The 20,767-nt window shown below is 42.8% G+C and overlaps 1 protein-coding gene across 1 annotated transcript in view; it reads right to left on the reverse strand.

The window, feature by feature from the left end:
* Positions 1 to 19,808, reverse strand: part of LOC124788209 (SH3 domain-binding protein 5 homolog) — a 102,068-nt gene extending 82,260 nt beyond the window's left edge. Inside the window, exons 1-2 of the mRNA XM_047255387.1 lie at positions 19,552 to 19,808; positions 15,061 to 15,123 (exon numbers count right to left, since the gene is read on the reverse strand). Of these exons, the coding sequence (XP_047111343.1) occupies positions 15,061 to 15,123; positions 19,552 to 19,614 (126 nt within the window). The 5' untranslated portion in view covers positions 19,615 to 19,808. The remainder of the gene's footprint in view (positions 1 to 15,060; positions 15,124 to 19,551) is intronic.
* Between the last annotated feature and the right edge of the window lie 959 nt (positions 19,809 to 20,767).

A 20,767-nucleotide genomic window follows, 5' to 3' on the forward strand; every position in this document is an offset into this window, starting at 1 on the left:
TGTGGCGGCGGTGCACTCTCGTCAACAACGTCGCGCTGGGCCGCCACGCTCGCAGCGAAAACGGCAACCACAGAAGCACGTTCGTTCCGCACTTTCTTCTTGTCCACGTTGCTTCGTACAGCATGACAGGGCCGCGTGTCCAAAACGTTGGGCCACGTGTAATTCATGTAGGAAAAAAGGCCACATTGCTTCTGTGTGTCAGTCCCCTAAAGTTCCGTCGACGAGGACGGGGCATCGGACATGGATGTTAACTGTGTGCTTTCTCAAACAAATAAGTTGTTTGTTACTGTTCGTGTTCTGGATAAAGACATTCGCAAGCAAGTGGACACTGGCTCTGCAGTAACTCTCATTAATTCTCGCACGTATTTGGAGTTGGGCTCCCCTCCCTTGTCTCCAGTTACGCGAAATTTACGAACTTATAATAAGCAGAAAATTCCTATCGTTGGCCAGTTTGATGCTTCCACTGCCTACAAGTCTGTTGTTAGGCCCCTAACGTTTTATGTGGTGGATCATGCGGGCACTGAAAACCTGTTCGGTTATGATGCTCTCCAGTTGTTCGGGTTCTCCATTGATGATGATGTGCACCTCATATCTGAGGATATTCCGTATCAACAGCTGGATGGCTTGTGTTCTGAATTCTCGTCCGTGTTCTCTGCTGGCCTGGGTCGTGCCAAGGATTTTGAAGCCCACATTACTCTTAAACCTACAGCTTGCCCTAAGTTTTTCCGGGCTCGCCCTATTCCGATGGCGTTGCGTGCACCTGTCAAAGCTGAGATAGACAGGTTAACAGCTTCGGGGATTCTCCTTCCTGTTACATCCAGCGAATGGGCATCGCCCATCGTGGTGGTTTCTAAACCAAACGGGAGTCTGCGATTGTGTGGTGATTTTAAAGCCACTGTGAACGCTCAGAGCCTCGTTGACACTTATCCTCTTCCCCGTCCTGAGGAGTTATTTACCAAGCTCGCTGGGGGCCAGTTCTTTTCCAAACTTGACTTATCGGAGGCGTACCATCAGTTGCCGTTGGATGCTTCTTCCAAGGAATTTCTCGTCATCAACACTCCTTGTGGGTTGTATCAGTACCAGCGGTTACCATTTGGCGTCACTAGCGCGCCGGCCATTTTTCAGCGGTTTTTGGAACAGCTCACGGCTTCCGTTCCCGGCTGCATCAACTACCTGGATGACATTGTTGTCACGGGGGCCTCCACTGAGGAGCACCTTCGCAATTTGCGTTCACTGTTTCGGGTTCTGCATTCAGCTGGGTTGAAGTGCAATCTGGCCAAGTCACAGTTCTTCCAACCCTCCATTGTGTATCTGGGTTTCCACTTGTCCCGTGAGGGTATACGTCCTCTACGAAAGCACGTTGCGGCCATTACCGCTCTACCCCGGCCGTCTACGGTCAAAGAACTTCAGGCGTTTCTAGGCAAGGTTGCTTATTATCACAAATTCATTCCATCCGCGGCGGCGGTGGCTCATCCTCTGCATCAGCTGTTACGCAAAAACGTTCCTTTCTGTTGGTCCGACGAGTGTGAGCAGGCTTTTGTCCGCCTGAAGGCTCATTTGCAGTCGGCGCCTTGTCTTGCCACATTCCGTCCGGGTCAGCACTTGGTTCTGGCGACTGACGCGTCACAGTATGGCCTAGGGGCTGTTCTCGCCCATCGGTATGAGGATGGGTCGGAACGACCCATCGCTTATGCTTCCAAGACCCTCAACGATGCCCAACGGCATTACTCTCAAATCGAAAAGGAGGCGCTCGCTATCATTTATGCTCTAAAAAGTTCAGCGTTTTTTTGTATGGTTCTAAGTTTCACCTCATCACCGACCACAAGCCGCTGGTCTCTCTGTTCAGCCCCTCGGCGTCGCTTCCGGATAAGGCAGCTCACCGCCTGCAACGTTGAGCCTTATACTTGTCCCGTTTTCACTATGAGATTCACTATCGCCCCACGGCTCAGCACGCCAACGCTGACGCGTTGTCGCGTTTGCCGATGGGCCCCGACCCGGTTTTCGATCGAGATGAACTACTCTGTTTCCACATTGACGAGGAAGAACGTCATGCAGTCGAGGGTTTTCCACTTACAGGTTCGCAGGTCGCGTCGGCTACAGCGCGGGACCCGGTCCTGCGTCAGGTGATCGGTTTTGTTCAACAGGGTTGGCCGGACAGGACCAAGGGCCGGGCATCGGATCCCCTTCGCAACTACCATGCCTTGCGCCTTCGTCTGTCTGTCTGTTCGTGAGGGTGTTGTTCTTCTGGCCACGGATGGCGCATCTCCACGGGTGGTAGTGCCAGCCTCTCTTCGCAAAGCTGTTCTCAAACTATTGCATGAAGGCCATTGGGGGATTTCTCGGACTAAGTCCCTGGCCCGCAGGCACGTTTATTGGCCCGGTATTGATTCGGACATCGCCCACATGGTCGCTGCGTGTGGTCAGTGTGCTCAACAACTGACTGCACCCCGTACAATGCCCTCTCCGTGGCCTGATCCGGCGCAGCCGTGGGAACAAGTGCACGCTGACTTTGCCGGCCCCTTCCTCGGTACTTATTGGCTACTGTTGATTGACGCCTTCTCGAAGTTTCCGTTTGTTGTTCATTGTCCGTCGCCCACCACTGCAGCGGCGACGCTAGCTTTGTCCAAAATCTTTGCACTAGAAGGTCTTCCATCCACGATCATCACGGACAATGGCCCTCAGTTCTCTTCGCAGGCCTTCCGTGATTTTTGTACTGGACAAGGGATTCATCATGTTACAGCGCCGCCCTTCCATCAGCAATCAAAAGGGGAGGTCGAGCGCCTTGTCTGCACTTTCAAAAGCCAGATGAAAAAATTCCTTAGTGATTTTTCCACGGATGACGCTCTGTTGCAATTTCTGAGTTCTTATCGCTTCACGCCTTTGGGTGATCGCAGCCCGGCTTAACTCTTGCATGGCCGCCAACCGCGCACTCTACTGTACCTGCTTCACCCTGTCAGGCCTTGTACTGTGTCCCCTAGTGCGGGAAAATACTCGGTGGGCACCGACGTGTGGGCACGAGGGTATGGATCTCGCCCTAAATGGATTCCAGGGGTGGTCCAGGCTCTTCGCGGCCGCCGGCTTTGTGAAATACGTACGGACGACGGCATTGTTGTTCGCCATTACGACCAGATGCGCCCACGAGTGGTGGGTGGCCACGCCGGTGCCACCGCCCCTTCTTTCGCCTCCACCAGCCCGAGAAGCCAGTCCTGTCGCTGCTGCTGATCTTCCGTGCGTGTTGCTGCAGCCGACGTCGCTACTGCTTCCGAGTACGCCGGTACCGGCCCCAGTTGCGACGCAGCCTTCTCCGGGACCCTTCTCGCTGGAGCACACCCCCAGGTCCTCGACACCTATGGATGCTGCTCCGGAGTTTTCACCCATCATCTCGTCCAGGAGGCACGTTCCACGCGCAAGCTTCCGTCCTGGAAACTTTCGACCATACTCTCGTGTTTCTCCGCGGGATCTTCTCGGTGCCTCCCAAGAGGCCATGGATGTCTCCGCACTGTCCGTGTCTCCAAGGAAGTGAGTGTCTTCTTCTCTTTTTTTTTTTTTTCAAAGGGGGGAAAAAGTGTTGTGACAGTGCCACGAGATTTAAAAGTGCCGCTAGGGCAGTACGCGAACACGGCGATAGAGGCGCTCCGCAGCTCGGCCGAGCGCCACATGGCTATGAACGGCGCCGGCCGCATGTCACGGCACGGCAGTCGAATGACAGATACGGAGATAGTAGCATGTAACCCGCTAGTGTTTCTACTTTTGTATATCCACGCAATTAATTTGTGATTAAAGGTTATAACACTTTGTAGACCAAGCCCAAGTGTATGTTGGACCACAATTTTGTGTTAAAAGAAATGCACCCAAGCACGGGTCGGTCTGCGATTTTCTTGACACGAGTCATCAGTTCCTTGAAAACTGGACTCACTGCATATAAGAACAATGTATGAAAGTCTTGCTACCTTTCCCTTGACTGGTGCTGCGTTCTGTTGTCAATTTCTTGAATGATTAGCGAATGTAACAGCTGCTGTTACAAATGGTTGATCCTGTAAGTTCACATTAATGTAATTTGATTTGTACACTCAGGTTTTGTAGTTTGATATAGTTCTGCTGCAGATATCTCATGTTTGTTGTGAGAGCAAGTAATTCTGGAAGCTCAGGAGCAAGAAATTGCTCAGTAACTCAGTTCACACTCTATTTTTTTTTTTTGAATACTTTCTGCTGTCATTATTTTAAATTTATAGCCTACCAAAGAACTAAAATAAATTATGAATAAATCTTGAAGCTTGGTCTTTTTTAAGTATGTATTACTCTTGAAAATACATCAATCACTTATGTGCCAATAATGTTTTAGATAACGGCATAAATGGCCAGTTTCCTATGCCCAAAATTCTTCTAAGCATCTTGTCTCCAAAGTGTTAATGCACAATTCTTTCATCTAACAAGGGGAGGTCACAACGTTTGGAATGCGAATTTACTGCAAACTTTGCGCACTCGTAGTACTCCATGAGGACAACAAAATGTGTAAGCAGTACCGCGTACTTCTCAAGCGTTACTGAGAAAATCGCAAGATAATTTTAGTCGTCAAATATACACTTGTGCATGGCTATTTTTACCATGAAGCGGCGGCACCTGAGTGGTTAGTGTTCAAGCCCCATAATCACTGGATCAAGCCCCGTTCATGAGTTTTTTTATTTTTTATTTTATTTTATTTTCTTTTTATTTTCAACACAGTCATTTTCTTTACTATTTACATTACAATTGATATAATAGGAAAAATACATGTAATCCGATGAACTTTTATTAAATTTACAATGTTATTTGGCAGTCTACAAATTTTTATTATCACAAATAATATAATATTCATAACTATAGGCTAGTAAACGACCAAAAGCATAAAGTGATACTGAAAATGTACGATTGTCCACGATTTGAGAAATCCCTTATACCTGGAAGGAGCCCGAAACGACTTGTTACCTCCTAGTTTTGACCAGCACAGACAGCTTCTGAAAGATGTACAATTAATCGTCGCTTTCAACGAGAACAGGTTGCAGGATGGTATTTTTTGTAAAAACATGGAAAACAAAGTTAAACGGCACCAGTTGCATTGAATAAAATCTATGTTTGCGCATACGCAAGGTCTTTAGAGGTTTTCCATGGAAAAACAAACCTCGGTAACATTTTCAAAAACCTCTCTTTCAGCCGATAATTTGGAAGGAAACCATGCATAGCACAGTATTTCCTTAAAAATCGGTGCTGATAATTGGTCATGCAGTATTTGTGGTAGTAAAACTTTGTTGACTGCCAAATAACATTGTAAATTTAATAAAAGTTCATCCAATTACACGTATTTTTCCCAATATATCAATTGTAATATAAATAGTAAAGAAAATGACTGTTGTGGGGGGTGGGTGGGGGGAGGGGGGGGGGTCGAACGGGACTCGAATCCAGAAATTAGGGGGTTGAACGCTAACCACTCAGCTGCCGCCGCTTCATGGTAAAAATGGCCACGCACAGGTATATTTTTGACGACCAAAATTATCTAGCGATTTTCTCAATAACGCTTGAGAAGTACGCACTACTGCTTACACATTTTGTTGTCCTCATGGAGTACTACGGGTGTACGAAGTTTACAGCAAATCCGCATTCCAAACATTGTGGCCTCCCCTTGTAAGTTACATAGCTTGGTGGAAGCACCAGGTACTTCATAACATAGACAATGTTATGCTTTAAATTAAACTATGAAGAAATCATCCTACACACAGCCAGGTGCCCAAAGAAAAGCTTTAGAAGTTATTCTACACATAGCCGAGAGCCAAAAGAGAAGCTGTAGGTTGCTATTTGCATCTGCATAGTTTAGTGTCTGCACAGGTGTGACAATGCCACTTCACTACAGACACAGATAGTTCACGAGTTGACAGTGGCGCGGTGATAGCCGGGGAACAAAAGACCACGAGAGGGAGACTAACTCAACATCATAGTCAATCTACGGGAAGCACAGTGTCCAGATCCATGTAGGGACAAGTACTGGAAGAACTCGGTCCATGGTGGGAGCAGATGATACGCTAGTTGAGGTCTGCAGTGGTCAAACTCTGCAAGTAAGCACTGGCTCAACCAGCCTGTTGCGACCACAAGTACACACTTCCACCAGCGGGTCTGCCCGTACTGTGTGTCGTGTTTGCCGTCCATGGCAGGTTACCACACTGTCCTGCTGTGCTACCCATGCCAGCTTATCTGCCTCCACCATGATGTCCGCTGGTGGGAATACATACTCCCTATGAAAGGCCATATACGACCGAAATGCCCAGGCTTGGACCCCAACCCCTGGCGCAGAACAGAACAGGAGAGGCACCTGGAGAACCAGACAGTGGACAAACCACTAAAAGAGGCAGCACTGATGCCACTGGCCCCAAGAGAAGGTTATGGAGGCTGGGGCCATTGGGATGGGGTTCACTGACTACACATAGGCAGGGGTAGCTGCGGGCTTCACTGGGGGGCTACTGCTGAAGCAGGTAGCTCCAAGTGGGAGCACTCACCCAGAACAAGGTCGTGTCCCACCCTGCCACCCAACAGACGGCAGCAGTGACATCACAATGGGATGTGGGTGCTTAGCGGGTCATCTGCTCCCTTCCAGCATCCACCACAAACAACTGCCAACCTCTGTGGCCCACCACAACACCTGGCAGTCACCAACGCCAGTAGCTGGACAAGGCCCAAATGGAAGTATCAGGTAGAAAACACAGCAGACTATGATGGTCCATGGCATGCGCCTCAGGATGTAGCAATTCCAGAAGACCCATAGCTGGCACCCATGCAAAAGTTCTGCCGGACTGCATCTGCTGACTGGTGTTGCTCAGTATGTAGCCAGAAAGCTTGACAATGTGTCATCACGAGGGCGTCTTCATCTGGATCTCAGATGTACACACGAAGAACTCGAATTCAGAGTTAGAAGTCTGGTCACAATAGTCAGATGGTGGATACTACTGTGACTGCAAACGTCCTCAAACTTCTGTGACAAATTCCCGACTGTTATATGACAGCAGTGTCGAGGGAGATCCATCAACAACAAAATTAACCTGACAATGCGAGAGCCATGGCAACTGACAGCATGGATGACAGTTTGGCTACATGCGGGAAATTAGACAATGCATCAATCACCAATAAGCACATGCTGCTCAAAAAGGAGCTGGTAAAATCGACAAGCACCCTGTCCTAAGGATGCTCTGGGACTGCCAAGGAGAAAACAGGTGCAGCAGTGCAGTCTGATTCTGTCCACAAGCCCCCACACAAGAATGTACCATATGTTCAATGTACTGATTGATCACTGGCCAGTACAAGTGACACTGTGTCAGTGCTTTCATATGAGCCATGCTCCAGTGGAATATACACAGCAACTTGAGTATGTGACAATGCAATGCCATGGGAGCGGGCACGTGGCAGCATTTCTCCTCCTTCACTAGTACAGTAACTCCCTGGACAACACTAAGCCAATCACATAGGAGGCATAATGTACACCCCACACCTGATCCACACTCAAAGAGATGCATTCCATCCAAGACAACCAGATTGCCAGAACAATACTCTGCAAAACTCTGTCAGGAGCTGAGGCAGTTGCAGCTTCAAATGCTGTCAACGGAAAGTCCAACTGGGGCAGCTGCACGTCATTATGCGATAAGAACACAAGAGCCTCCTGCCAATCAAATTCTGGATCAGACTCCATTGTTAGCTGACAGAATATCAGCACTGGCATGCTGCATGGTTGAGGTGTTACAAACCTCATAACAATAATTACTGAAAGAGAGGACCCACCGATGCAACTGGTGAGCAGTCATATCCGGCAGTTTGGATTGAGGGCCAAGTAATGAAACAAACAACTTGTGGTTGGTGTTGAGGTGGAACATCAGCCCCATACAAGAAGACATGGAACTTTTCAACCCTGAAAATAATAACGCTTTAATAATTCTGCTGCACACTGGAAAGCGTCTCTGATGCATAAACTATGGGCTGTTCTATGCTGTCCAGATTCCAATGGGGCAGGACGGCACCAAAGCCGTACAGGAAATGTATCACTGGGCAGGGTTAAAGAATTAACCATTGTGAAGGAATCCAGACAGGGAACAGAGCAAAAACACTGCTGAGAGACTGAAAAGTCTGTTGACAATCCGCAAACCAGACAAACTCAATGTCCTTTGGGCAAAGCTGGCTACAAGGCTCAGACATACGGAGCCTGGGGAATGAAATGAGCACAATATAAAACCTTACCAAAAATGACTGGACCTCCTTCAGGTTCTCGGGTGCCGATAGGTTGACAATGACCTTGATATGGTCATCCATGGGGATGAGACCATCTTCACTAAGCAAATGAACCCAAAAAATGCACCTTCAGAGAGAAAAAACTGCACTTCTCCAGCTTGGAACTCAGGCAAATTCTCCAAGAGGTGTTGGAAAACTAACTGAAGATTTCATATGGGCTCCTTTTGATGTCATCAAAGTAACCAATGCAACAGGGAATGTTGTTAATAAACTGCTCAAAATCCCATTGGTAAATTCCCGGTGCAGACATGATTCCAAAAACACGGGATTAACTACTAAAGCCCAAATGGGGTGTTGAGGACCAGGAAAGTCCAAGAAACTGCATCCAACCGCAACTGAAGGTAAAAATCATGCAAGTCTATGTGGGAAAAAACTGTCCCCCTAACAATTTTGCTAACAAATCTGCCTGCTGTGGAATGGGATATGAATCTGCGACACATTATGCTTTGGCCATCTGTCTAAAATTGCTGCAAAGACACATGGCACCACTGAGCTTTTGTATCATCATCAAGAGTTGGCCCAGAGATTCAACAAAATGGAAGAAATGACAACCTGATCCTGCCAAAACTCCAATTTAGCCTTTTCTCTGTTGAGCATGGCAAAGGGAATGGTCTGGAGGTGACTAAATTAGGGTACCACTAAGGGCTTAAGGGAAACACATGCATCGAAATTTTCTGCTCCGCCCAGCGTATTCTCAAACAGGCTGTACGGCTGCATTAAGGAGTCAAAAATCACAAAAAAGTAATGGATTGAGACATTAGAAGCACTTCATTAATGATCTGGAAGACAATAACATATTTCATAACAGTGGTGGATTGACCACTAACAAGTTAAGTTGCTGTTCCATATTCTTGTAACGTGTGGAGACGGAATCTTGTCCTCACAAGGGAAAGTGCTGGTTACTAAAAGACAACCTGATGGAGCGGCTCCTGCAAATCCACACACACCATGACCCTGAATGTATCTAAGTTAATTAGACTGACTGTCACTCCCATGCCTACCTGAAATTTAATCAGCCGCCCATCCACTATCAACGTATGCAAAATACACTGGGGCAACATGCGCAGGGCATCAGAATCAGCCCCAGATTCCAGTTAAAAAAGCAGGGCATCTGATGACCAAGTCAAGGCCTGTCGACTGTCACAAACAGTTGCTATATGACCCATCTGCCGGCATACCCCACAAACATAATCTCCTTGTGGGGGCAGTCGAAGTGAACTTGCAACAAATGAAAATCAGGGGAGGACTGTTGGCTCACCCAATGAGTGGAAGGAGAATGACGTGAAGGACTCGAAAAACACTGCTGGCGGGAATGACGATGCTGCAAGTGGTGCAAACCTATTGGACACGGCATGGGTGAGGACAGGCAGTGCCATGATCCAATGCGCTGGAATTGTCAATGGCAGCAACATACTGTGAGTTAGCAGCAGGTAAGGCTGCCTGGGATATCCCTCAAGACAACGGGCCCTTATTACCATACACATCCAACTGTGGTACGTGCAAATTACCAGAAAGGAAGTCCCTTGCCACCAGCACAAGCTCCTGCAATTCCGCAATTTGGGCAATGTTGGCTACAGAAGGATCAGATGAAGGCAACGTCCTAGCCTGAACCTCGCAATCAAGAGCTAACCTGACAATCACATGCTGAATTAGTAAGTCTGCGTAAGAGGTAGCACAACTGGGACACTCAAAACAACACTTGCACGAGAGGTCCTGCAAACTGGCGATCTAGATCGCATGTGATGCCAGTTGAACTGCAAGTGCACCACCACCACATGGATTTGATGGTCAAAATACTGCATAAGCAATCGACAAAGCTCATCAAAGGGAAGTTTCTTGGGGTCAGCACAGTGCTTCAAGTTTTTGACAGCTTCGTATAAACTTGTGCTGTTGGACAATAGCACGGTGGCCTTATCAACTAGATTGATGATATGCCACAGCTGGCAGTGCAACAAGAACTGGTGCAGATAATTCTCTCACCATTCTGTTGACTTACTGAAACCAGCAAACGGTGTTGGAGCTGATGTTGGAAATGGAAGACTGGTGCTGGGCCCCACTGGCAAGCAAGGAATGAAGCAAGTCCACATTCTGAGTTATCAATGTCTGCATCTGCTCCTGTTGCTGCTCCTTCAGTAGGCCCAACTGTTTTTGCCAGCACTGCAGAAATGCCAGGTCTATGGTAGCCCAAGTAAGTACGAAAATGGGAACGAAAGTATAGGGGAGCTTCACAAGCATAAGAATGTCCTTCATCACCAGAGATCCATGAGGGGGAAACAAACACACCATTCAAGTTGACCTACATGAAGCAGAGAGTCCAAAGCCACATAGAGATGAGCATGGAAAGAGTGGGCAACTGGTGGTAATGGCTAAGCACTCGGCATAATCCATGGCACAATACACAAGGTGAGGTCCGCGTTGGTCAAACTCTTGAGTAAGCACTAGCCCACGTGGCCTACTGTCGTCCACAGGTAAACACCTCCAACTGCAAGTCTGCTCACTGTGTCATGTGCGCCCTCACATGGCAGGTTTCCAGATTAACCTGCTGTGCTATCACTGCCAGCTTGTCTGCCTCCATCTTGATGTCTGTTGGTGGGGACACTAAATTTACTAAAATGCTGGTGAACCAGTTGCACATTTTACATCTATCTGTGTTACTGGGAGGCTTTTATAAGAAGTTTTACTGAGGAAGGAGGAATGCCAGGGTAGTTCATGCAGTTGTGCCACTGTGCCAGGGTGGCGTACTGGTTAGCACATCTGCCTAGTGAGCAGGAACCAACAAGCTCAATTAATGGGAGAAATTTCAGGTGCAAATTCAGAAAGCTTTTGGTGATCAGTCAGAACGACCAACCACATCATGATGAAACCACTGTCAAATAACAGCCAAACTTACCAGAAGCCCATGGGCAACTTGTATGATCATCAGTCTCAACACCACAGAAAACTGGGAAATGGAACGGAAAACAATTTTCTAATGTAAATATCCTGAGCATGTCACAGGTTGCTGCTGAGAAGAGGTAAGCATGCCTACCTGTATTACAGTGCATGATGACCACCATCAAATCAATACCACCCACGCAGGCAACTGCAGATAAACACAGCTAACGTGCAAAACAAAGTTCATCACAGAATCTTGACCAAGAGCTTTTTCCAATGTGCCACTGTTGTTGCCAGTTGCTCATTTGATGTTTCTGTTGACTGCCTAGATATCAAAATCAGGACAAGTAAACTTTATGACTACCTATAGCAGAGGACGTTAATGACAAAAACCTTACATATAGGGTGATTCACGAAGATATGCAAATATTTTAATATGTTATTCTACAAGTAAAACTAAAGAAAAAAGTTCACATAAACATAGGTCTGCAAATGTTTAGTTATGGGTTTATGGCTAATGAAAGATTTTGCCTGAAATCCAGCAACTTCACTAATATGAAACCATCGCAAAACTGTACAAGGTTAAAGTAAAGCATTATTTCCATTTATTTTGTTGTTACTGGTCTGGTGAATCTAATAAGACATGTCCCAGATGTGGAACTGCAGAAGTTTTCCAGAACATCCAGAGAAGGAAAGATTATTATACAAATAAATCTGTTTACTTTCCATTACGAAAGTAGAAACATTTATTTCACTGTTGGCAACTGTTATTGTTTTGTTCATGTCATTTCCTAATCTTGAAATGAGTAAGTTTTCTGTATTTTTCAGCGAAAGAACATAACAACAATAGTGTATTAAGTGAAACAAGACAGTAACTGTTGTACTCTGTAGATTATTTATGTAATAGGGATGTCTTTCAAATTTACGACAGAGAAATACGCCGATATGGAGTTTATTTATGGCAAATGTGATGGTAATGCTACAAGTGCAGTAAACGAATATCGTGTATGTTATCCAACTTGGAGGATTATGAATGCATGAACCATTAATAGAGTATTTCGAATGTTCCGGGAGACAGTTTCTCTATCTAGCATTCATAATCATTACGAGCACTCGATATGTAGCGACAACAATAAAATAAATGGATATCGTGCTTTACTTTAGCCTCATACAGTTTGCATTGGCTCCATATTAGCGAAGTTGCTAAATTTCAGGCAAAATCTTTTATTAGCCGTAACTCCGTAACCAAACATTTGCGGACCTATGTTTGTATGAACTTTTTTCTTTAGTTTTGCTTGTAAAATAACATATTAAAATATTTGCATATCTTCGAGAATCACCCTGTATACAACAGTTGTCAAGATGTTGGAAAGAAGACTGTGCCGTGCTGAACATTTGAACGGAAAGTATGTTCAGTGAGCAAGGACCTATGTTAATCACTGATACAGTTCAGCCTTTTGAAACTACTGTTCTTCTGGAATATAGCCACAATGTAGCTGATGGAACTTCTTGCAGGCATCACAAGCCATCTCTGACCTAGCAGCCAGAGTTCCTAATTGAACCCGTTGCTTCAACAAGTTTTTTAAACAATGATTACTCTGCGTGGTTGCTCAGTATCACTCAGTGCCGTCCACAAAACAAGTTCCTACTGTAGTACTGCAACCTAGTCCTCGGACTGAAAATTATTAGTCTTTAGCAAAAGTAAGTAGAAGTAGCATGGAAGAACCTTAGAGCGTTGCATTAACAGCTGGGGGGGGGGGGGGGGGGGGGGGGGGGGGGGGGGGGAGTCGCAGCTAGTGTGGCGAAATGTGGATCTCAATAACAGACATACCAGTGGATTGCATAGCAAGGCTAGCTGAGCTCAGCAGTACACAGTGCCACACAATAGTAACTGTATAGCAAGTGGGGCAGCGTCATCACACCAGGGTGAGTCTCTCGTTTTGGTAACGAGACTAGGTGCCACGTTTTAGTGAAACAAATTGGCAACAGAAGCATATAAATAAGGCAGGGAGTACTTCTCATGACCAGAACCCAGCAGTACCACCACCACCAAGATTCCTGTGTGATGCCGGACAGCAATATGACTGGGCTCCACCAGCTACAGCCATGGGTTCGTGACTGGGCTGTGCCTGCGATCTACCCAAAGTCCTTCAAGGGACTTTGTGTCACCATTTTTCTGTCAATGCCTAGTGGAACTTGGTGCCACAGTACCAGCCGCCAGCCGACTTCTGTCTGAGGGCAGTGGGTTGAGCCTCACACACAGCGAACTAGGCACACTGCCACCGAGAGGCTGTCTACTGAGTGGGACAACATTGCAGTGCAACATGATGTGCCACTGATGCCAATGACCATGGCTTACACAGGCTGCCAGCCTCAGTAATATGATGCACCAGCTCAGCGGCACAGGCTGAAGCCGCCACCCATTCAATCATCCCCAGCAAGGGTCAATGGGAAGAGGTGTGCCTGCCTCACTATGCCATGTATCAAAATCATTAAAAGTTCTTTGCAACTGTTAATAGTGTTTGCCCATGGACCACCTTGTCTCTCTAACTGTCCCTCTAACGGTTCACTATCAACACCAGACAATTACATAAACTGTGAAGCTATTGCTGACTGTATAAAGATAATCGGTTTAATGAGGGCTTCCATGATTGGATGACTTTGCTGCTGGTAAACCTCTCAGAGGGTAAGGTAGTGGTCAACAAAATTCTTCTGTTCCTAACATTTTGAGTTGGCTGGCCTAACTTTTATGAAAAGAACGGTATTCTGCCAAAATATTACAAGAAGAAGCTGGATTTATGTGGCTGCATGCCCGACATTTTATGGAACATTCTTTACGCTGCAAAAACATGAAGATGCACATCAGTAAGTTTCCTTTAATTTACGTCTATGGTCACTAACTTTTTGTTAACAGATTACCGGTTTCGGTCTATAATGACCATCATCAGATCTGTTTTATAAAAACAAAGTCCTAATGTCTTGCAGTCATAGTGGCATTGTCAAATGTTAAACGCAGAATCAGCACCAGCATCATCAAATACATATAAATAGCATCATATGCAAGAGTCATGTCAGTGCCACTGACTAGAATACCAAAGCAATAATTCCACACAGAAATGTGTAAAGGAGGGGGGGTTCACACTGGCATGTCCAAAAATGTGGCATTTACCAGTTCCAGTGTACTAGCTGTGATTCTCTGTACACTCCAGCTCACCATCAAAGAATTTCTCCCAGAAACTAGCAAAGCTATCATTTTCTTTTGTGTGTGCCTGGCGATGACTCAACACTTCTGCTATGTGACAAATAATTCAATTTTTTTTGTCTACAGAAAGAGATCACTGTCAACTGTGTGTTAAATTATCATGGAGAAGATAATTTTCAAAATATAATTATATTATCTTGTTAAAATCCTTCTGAGTGTACATCTCCTGCCACATTAACCTGTAAAGTACTGAAAATACTAATCTAACTGAGATTCTGGCTGTGTCAAAGTAGCCATCCTTGGAGTATAGAGTTAATTTTAATCTGTTGTGTTGATGTTTCAGCATAAGATGTTTTTCCAACTGTGTTACAACTCAATCAACAGCAGTTTATGCTCTGGGAGAGGATGCTGCAATACAGCCAAAATGTCAGTTACCCCAACAGTACTTTAGTATTTATATACTTTATATCTTTTACTACTTGATAGGACAGCAAAACCCAAAATGATTTATAAAAGATGTACACCAATTGTAGACACACATATATTGGTAAACATCTTGTAAAAATGGTTGTGTGATATCTAATTCAACATCACCACTATAGCACAAAAAATACAAGACATTTTGAAGTACCATATAGATAATGCTTAAAATGTATTATTTCGAAACAAATTTGTTTACTTACATCTAATTCTATTTCAAGTTTATTAATTTCATCAGTTCCATTATTCAGCTTTTCCAGTTCAATCTAGAAAGGGAGCAGAAAAAAGGAAATTATCAATTACATAAGAATTCACTCCTGGTAACATGCCCACATTTATTTATAACATACGCATTTGCATACACTGCAAAATTACAATTACTATATATGGAATAACACATTCTAAATCTTGTTGGAATGTAAACTCCTCCTTTAATGGTTATACATGACTGAACATTATGCTCATGGCAATAGACCATCTTCAGAACACAATGTATTGTTAATTAATTTTTATTGTTATATTATAAGCTAAAACCCCCACAACAACAGTAACCAGTTGTTTCCCCACCACCACATATGCTGTTACCTAGTTTTGTTTACATAACTTTCTCTTACCTGCAATTTTATTTTTATGTTTAGAGTGCTAACCTCCACTAATATGAGTTTAAACTGACAGCTGTGTTATTGTGGTCAATTTATTACACTGGTGCTTGAGTTCTGAGGAAATGAACTCAATGCATTACGTATTCCCTCTGTCAGTTACACTGAATTTCCTAAATCATACACAAACTGGGTGAAACATACACGTCTTCTTATTATCCTATCACTTTCCAACATATTTTGCCTTTTCTTCTAACTTTCAAACTTTAATCATACAATTTTTGGTCACTACAGCTAGTTTTTCAGGACCAGAAGCATAAGAAGTTTGTATTACAGCAGTAATAGAAAACCTGTAGGTCCATCACCGCTAGCCTTCCCATTTTTACTGATAATGTGACTATCAGGTCTGGGAGAAGTTGTAATGGAATATGTGACAATAGGCTTATTTTGCAACTCAACTCATTTCCCATATTCAAGTCCCGCAAAAGTGAGGGACGGCACGCATCACAGATTGCAAGGCAAGGATATAACATTATTCACTGGGCCTGCAGCAGTGATGTTAATGTGTTTTGTCAAGCATGTTGATACATATACTATGAGAAGTTAGTTACAGAACAACACAGACTGATGAATTAATTAACTGCTCAAGAAAGAAAATTAATCTTTTGGAAGATACGGATCTGGTTATTAACATGTTTTAAAACTTAAAAAACATGAACGAAAATGAAGGCATAATCACAAAAATGCAAAAACATTTACAAGCTAATTTCTTCCCTCATAATGTGTGCAGGTTTATTGATCATGGAACATAACTTGCAGATAAGTGGTGTGGTGTTGACCTACCACAGAAATGGGGTCATTCGATGGTAACTCATGTTACAAAGTGATGTTTGTATTATAAGTTTTGGACAATTAACAGAAGGAAATACTTCTATCAAATATTTTTTATAGCTCAAAACATACTTCATACAGAATGCTCTATAAACCTATAGCACAATAATTGTTACATTACTATATTTATAAAACCAAATCTTATAATTATTCTTGCTAAGTCATGTTACATTTGCAAGAAATAGCTTTTGCTTGTGATAAAGAAAATACAAAGTCCGCTCTGTTTTATGTGAACATTTCTTGTACGTTTTACACACAATTCCAGAAGCTCTTGTAGGTACTTTAACAAAGTTCCAAACATTTAATCTTACAACATATGGCAACTCATGTTACATTGTCACAGATCACAGTCAAACTTGAAATAACCACGGGAATTGACAACACTTGGAGTGTTCACTTTTCTGACAAGCTTGTCATTAGTATAGTATATCTCATTTTTAATTTCAGGCCACTTCCAAAACTTCCCATCTTTCTTCATAACATCAACTTTAAACTCACCACTTTCAATTTTTGTAACATACCAGGAAAATATGAATTGTCATATTTTACCACCACCCAGTCATCTACTTGTATATCTAGTGATTTTTCTGTTCTGTTGGTGTCTTCCTCTGAAGCTGATGAAGTGGTGTGTCCTACAACTTCATTATTATAGTTCCAAGTGATGAATTTTTGAAATGTTCAAGAAAGGCTTGCAGTTCTTGATTAAAGTTGAGAGATGTAGTATTTTGCTTCTTTGGCTAAAGTCTTCACCCGTAAGAACTGCTGTCGCATTAGAAGAAGAATTCAATAATGCTTTTCTAAAATCTGTTGCATTGTTTACAAGACATTTCCTACTTTTCACATGAGACCAAACGGCATTTGACAGCCACAATTCCATCCACTGGCCCCCTCCATGACAAGTTGCAAAGTGCTTCCATGTAATTCTTTTGGTATGACTCTTACTTAGAACTTTTTTAGCCTCTACAATATATCTGTTTTTAAACTGGGAAGCAGGACTATCTGATCAGATTGTAACTTCTCTAATATTTTTTTGGTAGTTCTTCAAGAAGTCTATCAACATACAGGATGACAGTGTTTCTTGTGAGGGCCATATTAACAGATATCAAAATGTAGGGGTGAGAAGTACCTGAATGCCAAACATGGCAGTAAAAATACCAATTTCATTCTGCTGCCAATGTGCACTTTGAATTTCATCTTGACTTGTAAAATTTTCAGAAAAATCGATTTGCATCATGGCAGTAAGCATCACAGAAGGCAGTGATTCCTTATCACTCTGATAGTTCTTTGATTGTTCTCTTAAAGTAGCAGTGCTCTAAAAATTTAGGTCCCATAGCAAAAATATGATCAACAAGATCCTGTAATTAACCTTCTTCCTCTACTTTCAAAATTCTGCCACACTTACCATTTCACACCGTAATCTTATACACTAGTACATAAATCAGGAAATTTAACTGTCAATAAATCTTTACATTTCATGCACTTTCCCAACTGACAATCGGCTATAGACTCTGCACATTGAAAAAATTCTGGCCAGTTACTGGTGTACTTAGGTATTTGAGGTACTATGCAATGAAGAGAGTTAATAGCACAGATGAAATTCTCATGATATCTGCAGACACACATGTTGTGTGGAAGTTCATTGGCAAGCATGACATGTTTGGGTCTTAATTCTGCGACTTTACTTTTACCAATGACTTTGCCATTTTCGTCACAAAAAATTGCATGGGCTTCTTTCAAAGAAAACATCAAGTGTCGTACTTGCAACTTACTCTTACCTTTCTCCTCTTTTGGTCACAACTTCTTTGCGTCCAGGGGCCTGTCTGCTAATGTCATCCCTTTCATAGAATTTGCTTCACTGCACTTATTATTTCATTACTTATTCTTTTGTTTAGAGATTATTTCTACTTCTAATGGTGCAACAAATGTATGATACAACCTTCTAACAATACATTTTTGTTTTCTGAATAATGCTGGAAGTACACGTTTCACTTCTGATATGGCTTTTCCCAATGAAGCACTATTTTTATATGGTGTAGAGGCAGAACTACTTGGTGTAGCTGAAAATGCTTCCTTTAGCTGGTTCCTGTACTTCGCAAATCTTTCTCTAACATTCTGTTTCCTGTTGGCAGCAATACTTTCTTGTTCTCTTTTACTTAAAACATTTTTCCTGTTCCTGCTTCTTTTTCCTGAATTTTTTCATAGTTTCCTTGTGTTTGATTTTATACTCTTCATATCTGCCTTCACTGTTCAATTTCTGCCTTCTTCTTATCTTTTCAGCTGCACTTAAAAGGCACTCTGCAAAAATCCCAAATTGTTTTAAAGTTGAAATAGTTATTCCCTATGGGATTTTATGCGGCACATGGAGATAAATATACATTAAATATGTTGAAATATATTGTTAGTTGTGGTGTGTGTAATTCAGAACCAATCTGATTGTTCAAAATTATAAGTAATCCTAAAAAAAAATTATGGTAACTAACGTCACATACATGTTACGTGAATTAAATATCCTATACCAGGAGAAGTCTTCCAGGACGAAATTTATTTGAGACACGAAATTATCAGGTACACTTGTGTGAAGGACAGCATGGCATATAAGTTTCTATACTTTAATGTATTTTGTGAAAATCTTTTAAAAAAATGGCATTTGGTAACTCATGGTACACATTTTGGGTTTCGTTATATAATTGTTTTTGTATTTATCATGCTTAAATTGTTTGCTCTAAATATATACCAAAAAGAAGTCATGCACTTTAAAGTGATACATAAACCATAAAGAATTACTATAATTTTCATGATTTTTTTTCTTACCATGAAATTGATCAAATGACATGTTCCACATCATAACGGCTACTATACCGTGCGATTGATCAATGGAACACGCAACCAACTAACTAACTAACTCTTCTGCATGAAGAAACTAAACAATATAGTCTTCAAAACAATGGCTCCCACGAGTAAACAACAGGTTTTGGAGGGGAAAATCAATCTTTGACAACAAAATTGAACGGCCAACCTACATATGTAATAGGGGAAAAACTCCAACAGAAAAATTAATATTTAGATAATGATTACTCGTTTATATGGAATGACCCAAAGGATTAGCCGACACCACAACATGAAATTATTTTCAAATACATACACGGAAGATTTAACTCTTTAAAGCTTTATTTCATTCATTGTGTACGAAAGTAAATGACACACCTGTATTCGCGGATCCAGTTCTGCATCTCCACTGTCATCAGGAACATGGCAGGGTCGTTCCATGACCTACAACGAGCGCCTCTGCAATTTCTATACTCAGCCATATGAATGATTCGTCTCCCACTTATCTAATCAGTAGAATTCCAAGCTTAACGAACTGCTTCCGCATTCTGACAAGTGCGTGACGTATATAAATTGCATTAATCACTCAAAACAATAGAGGTATTGTTACTCTAATGTCATTAATCACTTCGCTGTCAGAGATACTACTTTCAAGTTTCAAGAGATTCTATTTACAAAGAGCGCAGACAATTTCGCAGGTGCCTTTGGCTATGTGCATTCTATAAATTATCTATGGTCTAGCCTTTACTGTTTCGGGATAGTATAAATTTTATTTACAGCACATGAAGAAAAAGTCTTTGGATACGAAAGATACTGTGAACTCTTCGTTAAGAATTTCCTCGCCAAAAAAAACAGTCGCGTCTTGGGAGGAATTTCTAGTAGTTTTAAGTGGCCAGAGGCGCCAGACCTGGATGAAGACTTCAGGGCATGGGCATGACGCGCGGTAGTAGGAAGGCGTGAGGACTTCTTAAAAAACTATCAAATGATCCAACTAAGGGAAACCCGCACGTAACGTAAAACCTAACCACTTTTTATTAAATGGCAAAGCTGACCGAAAAAATACAGCACCTAAGTTTAGCTTGAAAGTAAACATGAAAAGGAAAATAACGAGTAAGATTTATAATTTTCTGTGGAAGAAATAAAAGAGGCCATAAGTGATTTGAAAACAGGAAAAGCTGCTGAACTTGCCAATATCAGGATTGAAATAATTAAAAATCTGTCCGAGAATACCATAAAGTAGTTACTGAACCTTTTAAATTGCTGCTGATGGCCTGCAAAAATTCCCAGAATATGGAGCCACACCAAGGTCATCGCAATTCTTAAACATATGAAGGACCCAAATAACTCAAAGAATTATCGACCAATATCGTCGTCACTTTCCGCTACTGACACTTTTTGAAAGGTTAAAAATGAACAGAATATGTGGATATATTGACAGTCCTTTAAATGACTGGGTCTCAACCTCACTCAATTTACTAGTGACGGTTTTGAGAGGATGCTCCCAACAGGTGTAGTGTTCATTGACCTAACTGTAGCACTCTATACTGTAAACTTGAAAACCCTCATCTCTTCAGTACCTCAATGGCAAACAGTG

Source organism: Schistocerca piceifrons, chromosome 3 (assembly GCF_021461385.2).
Source record: "Schistocerca piceifrons isolate TAMUIC-IGC-003096 chromosome 3, iqSchPice1.1, whole genome shotgun sequence".
NCBI classification, from domain to species: Eukaryota; Metazoa; Arthropoda; class Insecta; order Orthoptera; family Acrididae; genus Schistocerca; species Schistocerca piceifrons.